A 12532-nucleotide genomic window follows, 5' to 3' on the forward strand; every position below is an offset into this window, starting at 1 on the left:
CTCCTATAGTAGCTTGCTAACCCCACAAAGCTCCTGATCTTTGTGGCCGACTTAGGACTTTCCCACTTTACTACTGCCTCGACCTTTGCTGGGTCCACTGCAATCCCCTGGGCGGATATCACATGCCCCAAAAACTGAACCTCATCCATCCAGAATTTGCACTTTGACAACTTGGCATACAACTGTTTCTCTCTTAGAACACCAAGCACCAACCTCAGGTGTTCTGCATGCTCCTCCTGAGTCTTAGAATAGATAAGGATGTCGTCTATGAAGACCACAACAAACTTATCTAAGAAGGGTCTGAAAATCCAGTTCATGTAGTCCATGAACACTACTGGAGCATTGGTCACACCAAAAGGCATAACGACGTACTCATAGTGTCCATACCGGGATCGGAAGGCCATCTTCTGGACATCATCAGCCTTTACCAAAATCTGATGGTATCCCGACCACAGATCTATCTTCGAGAACACCGATGACCCATGCTGTTGATCCATCAAGTCATCAATCCTCGGAAGCTGATATTTGTTCTTGATAGTCATCTTGTTCAGTTGCCTGTAGTCCACACACAGGCGCGAACTCCCATCCTTCTTCTTCACCAATAACACTGGTGCTCCCCAAGGCGAAGTGTTGGGTCGGATGAATTGTTTCTCCATCAGCTCTTCTATCTGTTTCTTGAGTTCCACTAATTCTGCCGGAGCCATACGATATGGAGCCATCGACACCACGCCCGTTCCTAGTACTAGGTCAATAGAGAACTCTACTTCTCTACTAGGAGGCAACCCTGGTACTTCATCCGAAAACACGTCTTCAAACTCATGTACCACAGGTATGACTGATGGTCTCTCTCTCTCTCTCCCACCTCCATACGGGCGAAGTTTATGAAGCACTGCGCGCCACTCTAGATCTCCCTCGCCACCCCTTAAGGAGAAACCAACTCAAGCTCCTCTGAGTCGGGAAAAAATAACCTCTTCTCCCGACAATCTATCAGAACGTGATTGGCAAAGAGCCAATCCATCCCTAAGATCACCTCCAACTCTTGTAGAGGCAGGCAGATTAGATTTAACTTGTATCTGCGTCCCTCTACCTCTACCGAAAGCCTAACACACAAGGACGACGTTCTGACTAGACCCGACGCCGGGGTAGATACTACAAGTTCAAACTGCAGCTCGCACACCGACATACCCAAATGCTCCACACAAGCAATTGACACAAAAGAGTATGTCGCTCCAGAATCAAACAGTACACACAAAGGTTCACCAGCTATCATGCATCGACCCATAACAAGATTATCTAAGCCTGCAGCCTCTGCCTTGGTCATGGCATACACCCTGCTTGTCGCCTGAGGCCTGTTGCCTCTGTCTCTCCGTTGGTGCTGGTGAGGGGTCTGAACTAGAGGGTGTGTTGTTGTTCTAGCAAGGTTGAGACAGTCCTTCCCAAAGTGGCCTTCCTTGCCATAGTTGTTGCATCTGCGGTAACCCTCCATGCGCGGGCAAGCACTCCTCAGGTGAGTACCTCCACATATATAGCACTGGACTCGACCCTACTTGGGAGGAAGACCCCTAGACCCCTAAGGCTGATGGTGAGGTCTGTCGTATGGTCTCCTCCGCTCGTCATGTCTGGGCTTGGACCCAGATGGTCCACCAATCCTCTGAGGTTGTTGAGATCGCTGGCCCTCCACCTCATTCTTCATCTTCTCTATTACCCTGGCCTTCTCGACCAGAGCAGCAAAATCCTTGATGGACAAGGGTGCTACCATCAAGCGAATGTCGCCGCGGAGTCTATTTTCAAACTTTCAGCATCTCTACTCCTCATCGAGTGGCAAGGTGTAGAAACGGCTAAGATGCTTGAACTTCTCAGCATAATCAGCTACTGACTTCCTTCCCTGGGTGAGCTGGAGGAATTCCACCTCCTTGGCGTATCTGACGTTGTCGGGGAAATACTCTGAGAGGAACTTTCCCCGGAAGGCCTCCCAAGTCATAGGCTCTCCTCTCTCCTCCATGATGGACTTCATGCTCATCCACTAGTGTTCAGCTTCCCCGGTCAGCATGTAGACGGCAAAGGCCAACCTGTTATCTGCTGGGCACATCTTTGCATCGAAGATTCTCTCCAGATCCTTCAGCCACTAATCGACTGCATCTAGACTAGTCTTTCCGTTGAACTTCACGGGGTGGTGTTTCAAGAAGTCTTCCAGACTTCACTCCTTGACTGGTGGTCGTGGCTCTGGGCCAAAAACAGGGGCATTCGCCCTGTTCTTCTCCAACTGGCAGAGTGCCTCCATGTGCTACCGATGGGCATCCTCAACAGCTGCCCTAGCAGCCTCCATCTGCTGCATAACAAGTTGTTGTTGCTCAAATGACGCTGTCTGTCGTTGCATGGATGCTTCGTGCTGTTGCATCATCGCGGTGCTTTGCTGCGTCATGGCAACCACCATCGCCTCTATTGCCCTGGAGATATCGGGCACGTCACCCTGGGACGATTGCGAAGTCCTGCGAGGAGGTGCCATAGTTCACTGGCACACAGAAAATCACTTGGTTAGGCTCGAATAAGGCAAGAATTTAACTAACAACACTCACAAGACACAAAGAAAGTTGAGTGGACATCCAAGTCCACAGACCTAAGGAATGACCGCTCTGATACCATAAATGTAACGTCCCATTTAATTATTAAGCGGAATTAAAAGGAACGTCACACAAAATAGTAATGTAGAGTAGTCTTGGGGTCCTTAACACACCCCTACAAACTGGGCACACCACGATGCCAACGGAATCCAGATAAAAGCTAACAAAATGAGAGTAATAGTAAGGAATAGACCAATACATGGGTCGTAGCCCTAAAAAAACCCATGAGGAAAAGAAACATAAGGTCCAGCCCAGATGACTAAGCAGCGGAATCGCCATTTCCTTGCTGACCGCGGGAACCTCGCCCATCTGCTCCCATCAATTGAATTGATGATCATCGCCAAAAAGAAGAGCCACATACAAACCAACCATACAACAAAAATGGTAAGCTAGAGCCAACAACATTAACATCATACAGTCAAATATACTTTTACCATCCAATATTCATACAGCAACCAAGCATGTTATGACTTTTCAATCAATACACTACGACTCGACTCGACTCATCCAGATATGTATAACCTGGTTAGATTCAGCGGATGCTTGCACTTGTGCTGGATACCTCTGCTCACCCCCGAGCTATGTGTTACAAGTGTTACAATAAATCAATTTCCCTCACCACAAGGTTAGCCCTTGATGAATTTCAGGCCTCCTACTACTCTCACCACAGGAGTCAATCCGCTCTAGGTGAGACTAACTGACTCCTTAGAGTGTCAGGATGCAACCTTACCTTGAATCCTTACCTAGTTATACAGATGGGGCACCACCATGGACACTCACTAACAGGGGCCATGGAATTACGTCCCGACCACTGAAGCATGACCTTGGGAATCCCACCTAGAGAATCCCAAGGAATTACGCACTAACGCGGACCAAACTTCCTTAATCAACCAAACAGGTTCAGCATGCATACACCCAAATATAAACAAACATCTCATACAATTTCTCATGATTCATCGCTTTCGTATTCTCAACCAAGCCATACCAACTCCTTATTCTCGAACCCAGAATATGGAACTCCGTCTCATATCGTTACCATGTCACATTGATACCAACCCTTTCATGTCTCATGTCGAATTCATACCAAACTCATCATTTCAATTTCATGAATCATCTCATACAATTTTCATGCTAAGTTTGTACCAACCCATTGTTCACAATTCATGATTTACCTCACACATGCATACTCATTTGTCTCATACTCTCATCACAGTACTTAAATTCAAGCCATACATTCACCAACCAAGTCAAGAGAACAATCACACTACGCCCTGCCTCGCCCAAGACCTCGCTTAAGCCGAAGGATCTCGCTCAGGCGAGACGTGCTCGCTCAAGCGAGCCCCCTTCGCCTAGGCGAGGGCTCGAAAAAAGCATCAAGAAACCAACGCGGGATCTCGCTTAGGCGAGACCCCTCTCGCGTGGGTGAGATGTTCGCTCGCTCAAAAAAATTGAGCGGGTCGCCTGGGCGACCTTTCATGCAATAGGGTTTGGGCGAGTCCCTGTTCGTCTCGCCTAGGCGAGACTGGCTCGCTTGGGCGAGATTATCAGGTCTCGCCACTGTTTCACTTGCAACAACTATTTTTTTCACACCAGCCAATCATGCAAAATATCCCACGCATCAAAACGAATGATTAACCCATACAATCAACAACAAACTCAAGAACAGGCCAAAAAAACAACTTAAATTTGAAACCCTAACTTCCCGTACCTGGAAAAAGGGTTAACTGAAACCTTGACGGCATAACCTCGAGCATGGCAGCTCTAGGAACGAACTAGCGAGCTGAAAACAGAAGGTAAACGGGACAAAGGACGGAGTATTACGAAACTGTAACTGTGAACTACGAAGGAATAGCAATGGAACCCATACAATCTAGAAAGTGGCACTTACGTGGAGTAGGAGTTGGTTCCGAGCTAGTTCGAGAAGGCTTAGGACAAAACCCTAGCAGAGCGTCTTGTGAGAGCAAGAAGGGGATGACGGCTGGCTCTGTGGAATAATGAGAGTAAGTGTGTTACGCCAACTTAGGGTTTTGGTTTTATCACTTGGGTCAGCCCTAGGCCTAAATACAAGGGGCAGCCATTTTACTTTAGTGCAAAAAATAATAAAGCAGATTTTTAATGGGCCTTACATTCTCCCCAACAAGAAAAACTTTCGACCTCGAAAATAAAGACTCACTAGGTAAACAGATGCGGATGTGATTTTCTCATGTCCTCCTCTAACTCCTAAGTCGAGTCACTTATCCTCTGGTCCCAGATGACTTTAACAAGGCTGACCGCTTTTCCTCGGCGTTCCTCAACTTTGCTATCCTCTAAAGCGACGGGTGGTACTTCCACTATGAGGTTTTCCCTGATCTGTATGTCCTCAGCTTCCAACACATGAGCCGGGTCAAACACATACTTCCTCAATTGTGAGACGTGGAACACTGGGTGAAGATTCACCAACTGCGGGGGTAAGGCTATCTCGTAAGCCACCGGCCCAATCCTCCTCGTGATCTGATAGGGGCCAAGGAACTTGGGTGAAAGCTTCCTTGAGTGGAGGGCCCTTCCCACACTCGTGGTTCGGGTCACCCTCAGGAATACATGATCACCAGCTGCGAACTTTAGAGGTCTCCTCCTACGGTCTACATAGGCCTTCTGCCTACTCTAAGAAGCTTGCATCTTATTCCTCACCATTCTCACTTTCTCAGTGGTCTGCTCTAACAATTTTGGTCCAACCAACACCGCTTCCCCATCTTGATACCAACAGAGAGGAGTCCTACACTTCCTGCCATAAAGAGCCTCGTATGGCGCCATGCCGATGCTCGCATGGAAACTGTTGTTGTAGGTGAACTCTATCAAAGGTAATACCTCATCCCAAGCACCTAGATGATCCAATATGCAAGTCCTCAACAAATCTTCTAATGAATGAATCGTCCTCTCAGACTGGCCATCGGTTTGAGGGTGATAAGCTGAGCTCATAGTCAACTTCGTCCCCAAAGCCTCCTGTAAGGTTTGCCAAAACCGGGATGTAAATCGTGGGTCTCTGTCGGAAACTATGCTCGAAGAGACTCCATGCAACCTCACGATCTCCTTAACGTACAGCTGGGCCAACTTGGCCATGGACATCCTCAAGTTCATCACCAAGAAGTGGGCACTCTTGGTCAACCGATCCACTATCACCATGATGGTGTCATGTCCTCTAAAAGTCTGTGGCAAATGGGTTACAAAATCCATGAAGATGCTGTCCCATTTCCACACTGTTATTTCCAAGGGCTGTAGATTCCCACCGGGCCTCTGGTGCTCCACCTTCGCCTTCTGACAAGTTAAACATGCTAATACGAACTGAGCAACATCTCTCTTCATTCCCTGCCACTAGAAGGTTTCCTTAAGATCCTGGTACATCTTAGTCATGCCAGGATGCAGACTAAGACGACTTTTGTGTCGTTCCTCCAGAATTAACTTCTTCACCTTAACATCATCAGGTACGCATACCCTACCCTGAAACCGCAGTATACCATCATCACCCAAAGAAAAATCTCTAGCCTCATCTAACCCAAATTGTTCTCTAACTCTATTAAGACTGGCATCCAATAACTGCCTCTCTCTCACTAAGCCCAAGAAGTTACTAGATATAGTTAGGGTACTACATCTAATGAACTCAGATCCTACCTCCACCTGTAGCTTCATATCTCGAAATTTCTCTAGTAGTTCCACCTCCTTAATCATAAGGTGTGCAGTATGCACTGTCTTCCTACTCAAGGCATATGCCACTACATTCGCCTTCTCGGGGTGATATAGGAGCTCAAAATCATAATCCTTCAAGAATTTCATCCATCTCCTCTGCCTCATGTTCAGTTCCTTCTGGTCAAACAAATACTTAAGGCTCTTATGATCGCTGAACACACGGAACTGAGCACCATAGAGATAATGCCTCCAAATCTTCAAGGCGAACACTATGGCTGCTAACTCTAGGTCATGAGTGGGGTAGTTTCTCTCATGAACCTTAAGTTACCTTGAAGCATATGCCACAGCCTTCTTCTCCTCCATCAATACACAATCAAGCCCGAGGTGGGAGGCGTCACAGTAGACCTCGAACGGCTTCCCGACATCTGGGATCACTAGTATCAGAGCGCTAGTCAATTTTCTCTTCAACTCTTAGAACTTTCCTCACACTTATTTGTCCAAGTGAAGGGTTGGTCCTTCCGAGTAAGCAGTGTCAAGGGTGCCACTATCTTGGAGAATCCCTCTATAAATCTCCTATAGTAGCTTGCTAACCCCACAAAGCTCCTGATCTTTGTGGCCGACTTAGGACTTTCCCACTTTACTACTGCCTCGACCTTTGCTGGGTCCACTGCAATCCCCTGGGCGGATATCACATGCCCCAAAAACTGAACCTCATCCATCCAGAATTTGCACTTTGACAACTTGGCATACAACTGTTTCTCTCTTAGAACACCAAGCACCAACCTCAGGTGTTCTGCATGCTCCTCCTGAGTCTTAGAATAGATAAGGATGTCGTCTATGAAGACCACAACAAACTTATCTAAGAAGGGTCTGAAAATCCAGTTCATGTAGTCCATGAACACTACTGGAGCATTGGTCACACCAAAAGGCATAACGACGTACTCATAGTGTCCATACCGGGATCGGAAGGCCATCTTCTGGACATCATCAGCCTTTACCAAAATCTGATGGTATCCCGACCACAGATCTATCTTCGAGAACACCGATGACCCATGCTGTTGATCCATCAAGTCATCAATCCTCGGAAGCTGATATTTGTTCTTGATAGTCATCTTGTTCAGTTGCCTGTAGTCCACACACAGGCGCGAACTCCCATCCTTCTTCTTCACCAATAACACTGGTGCTCCCCAAGGCGAAGTGCTGGGTCGGATGAATTGTTTCTCCATCAGCTCTTCTATCTGTTTCTTGAGTTCCACTAATTCTGCCGGAGCCATACGATATGGAGCCATCGACACCACGCCCGTTCCTAGTACTAGGTCAATAGAGAACTCTACTTCTCTACTAGGAGGCAACCCTGGTACTTCATCCGAAAACACGTCTTCAAACTCATGTACCACAGGTATGACTGATGGTCTCTCTCTCTCTCTCCCACCTCCATACGGGCGAAGTTTATGAAGCACTGCGCGCCACTCTAGATCTCCCTCGCCACCCCTTAAGGAGAAACCAACTCAAGCTCCTCTGAGTCGGGAAAAAATAACCTCTTCTCCCGACAATCTATCAGAACGTGATTGGCAAAGAGCCAATCCATCCCTAAGATCACCTCCAACTCTTGTAGAGGCAGGCAGATTAGATTTAACTTGTATCTGCGTCCCTCTACCTCTACCGAAAGCCTAACACACAAGGACGACGTTCTGACTAGACCCGACGCCGGGGTAGATACTACAAGTTCAAACTGCAGCTCGCACACCGACATACCCAAATGCTCCACACAAGCAATTGACACAAAAGAGTATGTCGCTCCAGAATCAAACAGTACACACAAAGGTTCACCAGCTATCATGCATCGACCCATAACAAGATTATCTAAGCCTGCAGCCTCTGCCTTGGTCATGGCATACACCCTGCTTGTCGCCTGAGGCCTGTTGCCTCTGTCTCTCCGTTGGTGCTGGTGAGGGGTCTGAACTAGAGGGTGTGTTGTTGTTCTAGCAAGGTTGAGACAGTCCTTCCCAAAGTGGCCTTCCTTGCCATAGTTGTTGCATCTGCGGTAACCCTCCATGCGCGGGCAAGCACTCCTCAGGTGAGTACCTCCACATATATAGCACTGGACTCGACCCTACTTGGGAGGAAGACCCCTAGACCCCTAAGGCTGATGGTGAGGTCTGTCGTATGGTCTCCTCCGCTCGTCATGTCTGGGCTTGGACCCAGATGGTCCACCAATCCTCTGAGGTTGTTGAGATCGCTGGCCCTCCACCTCATTCTTCATCTTCTCTATTACCCTGGCCTTCTCGACCAGAGCAGCAAAATCCTTGATGGACAAGGGTGCTACCATCAAGCGAATGTCGCCGCGGAGTCTATTTTCAAACTTTCAGCATCTCTACTCCTCATCGAGTGGCAAGGTGTAGAAACGGCTAAGATGCTTGAACTTCTCAGCATAATCAGCTACTGACTTCCTTCCCTGGGTGAGCTGGAGGAATTCCACCTCCTTGGCGTATCTGACGTTGTCGGGGAAATACTCTGAGAGGAACTTTCCCCGGAAGGCCTCCCAAGTCATAGGCTCTCCTCTCTCCTCCATGATGGACTTCATGCTCATCCACTAGTGTTCAGCTTCCCCGGTCAGCATGTAGACGGCAAAGGCCAACCTGTTATCTGCTGGGCACATCTTTGCATCGAAGATTCTCTCCAGATCCTTCAGCCACTAATCGACTGCATCTAGACTAGTCTTTCCGTTGAACTTCACGGGGTGGTGTTTCAAGAAGTCTTCCAGACTTCACTCCTTGACTGGTGGTCGTGGCTCTGGGCCAAAAACAGGGGCATTCGCCCTGTTCTTCTCCAGCTGGCAGAGTGCCTCCATGTGCTACCGATGGGCATCCTCAACAGCTGCCCTAGCAGCCTCCATCTGCTGCATAACAAGTTGTTGTTGCTCAAATGACGCTGTCTGTCGTTGCATGGATGCTTCGTGCTGCTGCATCATCGCGGTGCTTTGCTGCGTCATGGCAACCACCATCGCCTCTATTGCCCTGGAGATATCGGGCACGTCACCCTGGGACGATTGCGAAGTCCTGCGAGGAGGTGCCATAGTTCACTGGCACACAGAAAATCACTTGGTTAGGCTCGAATAAGGCAAGAATTTAACTAACAACACTCACAAGACACAAAGAAAGTTGAGTGGACATCCAAGTCCACAGACCTAAGGAATGACCGCTCTGATACCATAAATGTAACGTCCCATTTAATTATTAAGCGGAATTAAAAGGAACGTCACACAAAATAGTAATGTAGAGTAGTCTTGGGGTCCTTAACACACCCCTACAAACTGGGCACACCACGATGCCAACGGAATCCAGATAAAAGCTAACAAAATGAGAGTAATAGTAAGGAATAGACCAATACATGGGTCGTAGCCCTAAAGAAAACCCATGAGGAAAAGAAACATAAGGTCCAGCCCAGATGACTAAGCAGCGGAATCGCCATTTCCTTGCTGACCGCGGGAACCTCGCCCATCTGCTCCCATCAATTGAATTGATGATCATCGCCAAAAAGAAGAGCCACATACAAACCAACCATACAACAAAAATGGTAAGCTAGAGCCAACAACATTAACATCATACAGTCAAATATACTTTTACCATCCAATATTCATACAGCAACCAAGCATGTTATGACTTTTCAATCAATACACTACGACTCGACTCGACTCATCCAGATATGTATAACCTGGTTAGATTCAGCGGATGCTTGCACTTGTGCTGGATACCTCTGCTCACCCCCGAGCTATGTGTTACAAGTGTTACAATAAATCAATTTCCCTCACCACAAGGTTAGCCCTTGATGAATTTCAGGCCTCCTACTACTCTCACCACAGGAGTCAATCCGCTCTAGGTGAGACTAACTGACTCCTTAGAGTGTCAGGATGCAACCTTACCTTGAATCCTTACCTAGTTATACAGATGGGGCACCACCATGGACACTCACTAACAGGGGCCATGGAATTACGTCCCGACCACTGAAGCATGACCTTGGGAATCCCACCTAGAGAATCCCAAGGAATTACGCACTAACGCGGACCAAACTTCCTTAATCAACCAAACAGGTTCAGCATGCATACACCCAAATATAAACAAACATCTCATACAATTTCTCATGATTCATCGCTTTCGTATTCTCAACCAAGCCATACCAACTCCTTATTCTCGAACCCAGAATATGGAACTCCGTCTCATATCGTTACCATGTCACATTGATACCAACCCTTTCATGTCTCATGTCGAATTCATACCAAACTCATCATTTCAATTTCATGAATCATCTCATACAATTTTCATGCTAAGTTTGTACCAACCCATTGTTCACAATTCATGATTTACCTCACACATGCATACTCATTTGTCTCATACTCTCATCACAGTACTTAAATTCAAGCCATACATTCACCAACCAAGTCAAGAGAACAATCACACTACGCCCTGCCTCGCCCAAGACCTCGCTTAAGCCGAAGGATCTCGCTCAGGCGAGACGTGCTCGCTCAAGCGAGCCCCCTTCGCCTAGGCGAGGGCTCGAAAAAAGCATCAAGAAACCAACGCGGGATCTCGCTTAGGCGAGACCCCTCTCGCGTGGGTGAGATGTTCGCTCGCTCAAAAAAATTGAGCGGGTCGCCTGGGCGACCTTTCATGCAATAGGGTTTGGGCGAGTCCCTGTTCGTCTCGCCTAGGCGAGACTGGCTCGCTTGGGCGAGATTATCAGGTCTCGCCACTGTTTCACTTGCAACAACTATTTTTTTCACACCAGCCAATCATGCAAAATATCCCACGCATCAAAACGAATGATTAACCCATACAATCAACAACAAACTCAAGAACATGCCAAAAAAACAACTTAAACTTGAAACCCTAACTTCCCGTACCTGGAAAAAGGGTTAACCGAAACCTTGACGGCACGACCTCGAGCACGGCAGCTCTAGGAACGGACTAGCGAGCTGAAACAGATGGTAAACGGGACAAAAGACGGAGTATTATGAAACTGTAACTGTGAACTACGAAGGAATAGCAATGGAACCCATACAATCTAGAAAGCGGCACTTACGTGGAGTAGGAGTTGGTTCCGAGCTAGTTCGGGAAGGCTTAGGGCAAAACCCTAACAGAGCGTCTTGTGAGAGCAAGAAGGGGATGACGGCTGGCTTTGTGGAATAATGAGAGTAAGTGTGTTAGGCTAACTTAGGGTTTTGGTTTTATCACTTGGGCCAGCCCTAGGCCCAAATACAAGGGGCAACCCTTTTACTTTAGGGCAGAAAATAATAAAGCAGATTTTTAATGGGCCTTACACAATTAGGTTAAAAAATTATTGACGTAGCCTAACAATGAACAAATCAAATATAGCATTTTAATAACTAATATATACGCTTAACCACCTCTACAGTAATTTCTTTTAAATAATTGGTTAGTCATAAGTAATTAGGACTTTCTTCTAGTATAATATTTCAATTAGAAAACTTAAAATGTTATTAAATTTAATAAAAAGTAATAATCCTTTCTATTTTTAATTTAAAATGCTTTTTTAAATATGTATTTATGGTTGAATACTTCTCAAGTTTCTATATATTTATATCTTTTATTTTTTAGACATTGATAATTTTACTAATATTTCATTATCTTTTTTTTATTATATTATATTTCAATTATGAAACTAAAAACATTTATCAAAACAATTAAAAAAGATACTTTTTCTTTATATTGAATTTAAAATACTTTGAAAATGCTTCTGTATTTTTTAATTTTTTCTCATTTTTTAATATAATTCTATTGTAAAATTTTTAAATTTTCTATTTTTTTTAATATTTCTCCCTTAAGATTTTTAGAAAACTTGATGTTATTAATATTTTTTCTTATCTTCTTTCTATATCACAAGATTTCAATTAAAACAAATTAAATTTTTATCGAATAAAATAAAAAAAGTAACTTTTTTATTTTTATTTTTTAGTTTAATATATTTTTAAAATATTTATCTATTTTAAAATATTTCTCGTTTTTTAAATATAATTATACTATAAGGTTTTTAATTAATTCTATTTTTTAAATTTTAGAAAGTGATACTTTAGTAATATTTTATTAACTTTTTTTTTCTATAGCACAGGATTTCAATTAAAAATCATTTAAAACTTATCAAATTATGTTTTTAAGATAAAAGATTTTCTTTTTCTTTCAAGATATAACTAGTGTTATACCTGTGCGTACGCTAGGGATGGCAAAATGGGCCCG

At 45.3% G+C, this 12532-nt stretch overlaps 2 protein-coding genes across 2 annotated transcripts; both read right to left on the minus strand.

Annotated features, from left to right (window-relative positions):
• Positions 1 to 922: 922 nt before the first annotated feature.
• Positions 923 to 1486, minus strand: LOC114163557 (uncharacterized). Its single transcript, XM_028047863.1, has one exon. The coding sequence runs from the start codon at positions 1484 to 1486 to the stop codon at positions 923 to 925; it is 564 nt and encodes a 187-aa protein (XP_027903664.1).
• Positions 1487 to 7773: 6287 nt separating this feature from the next.
• On the minus strand, positions 7774 to 8337 carry LOC114163558 (uncharacterized). Its single transcript, XM_028047864.1, has one exon. The coding sequence runs from the start codon at positions 8335 to 8337 to the stop codon at positions 7774 to 7776; it is 564 nt and encodes a 187-aa protein (XP_027903665.1).
• Between the last annotated feature and the right edge of the window lie 4195 nt (positions 8338 to 12532).

Source organism: Vigna unguiculata, chromosome 9 (genome assembly GCF_037176805.1).
Source record: "Vigna unguiculata cultivar grain cowpea cultivar isolate G323 ecotype 2 chromosome 9, ASM3717680v1, whole genome shotgun sequence".
Lineage (NCBI taxonomy): Eukaryota > Viridiplantae > Streptophyta > Magnoliopsida > Fabales > Fabaceae > Vigna > Vigna unguiculata.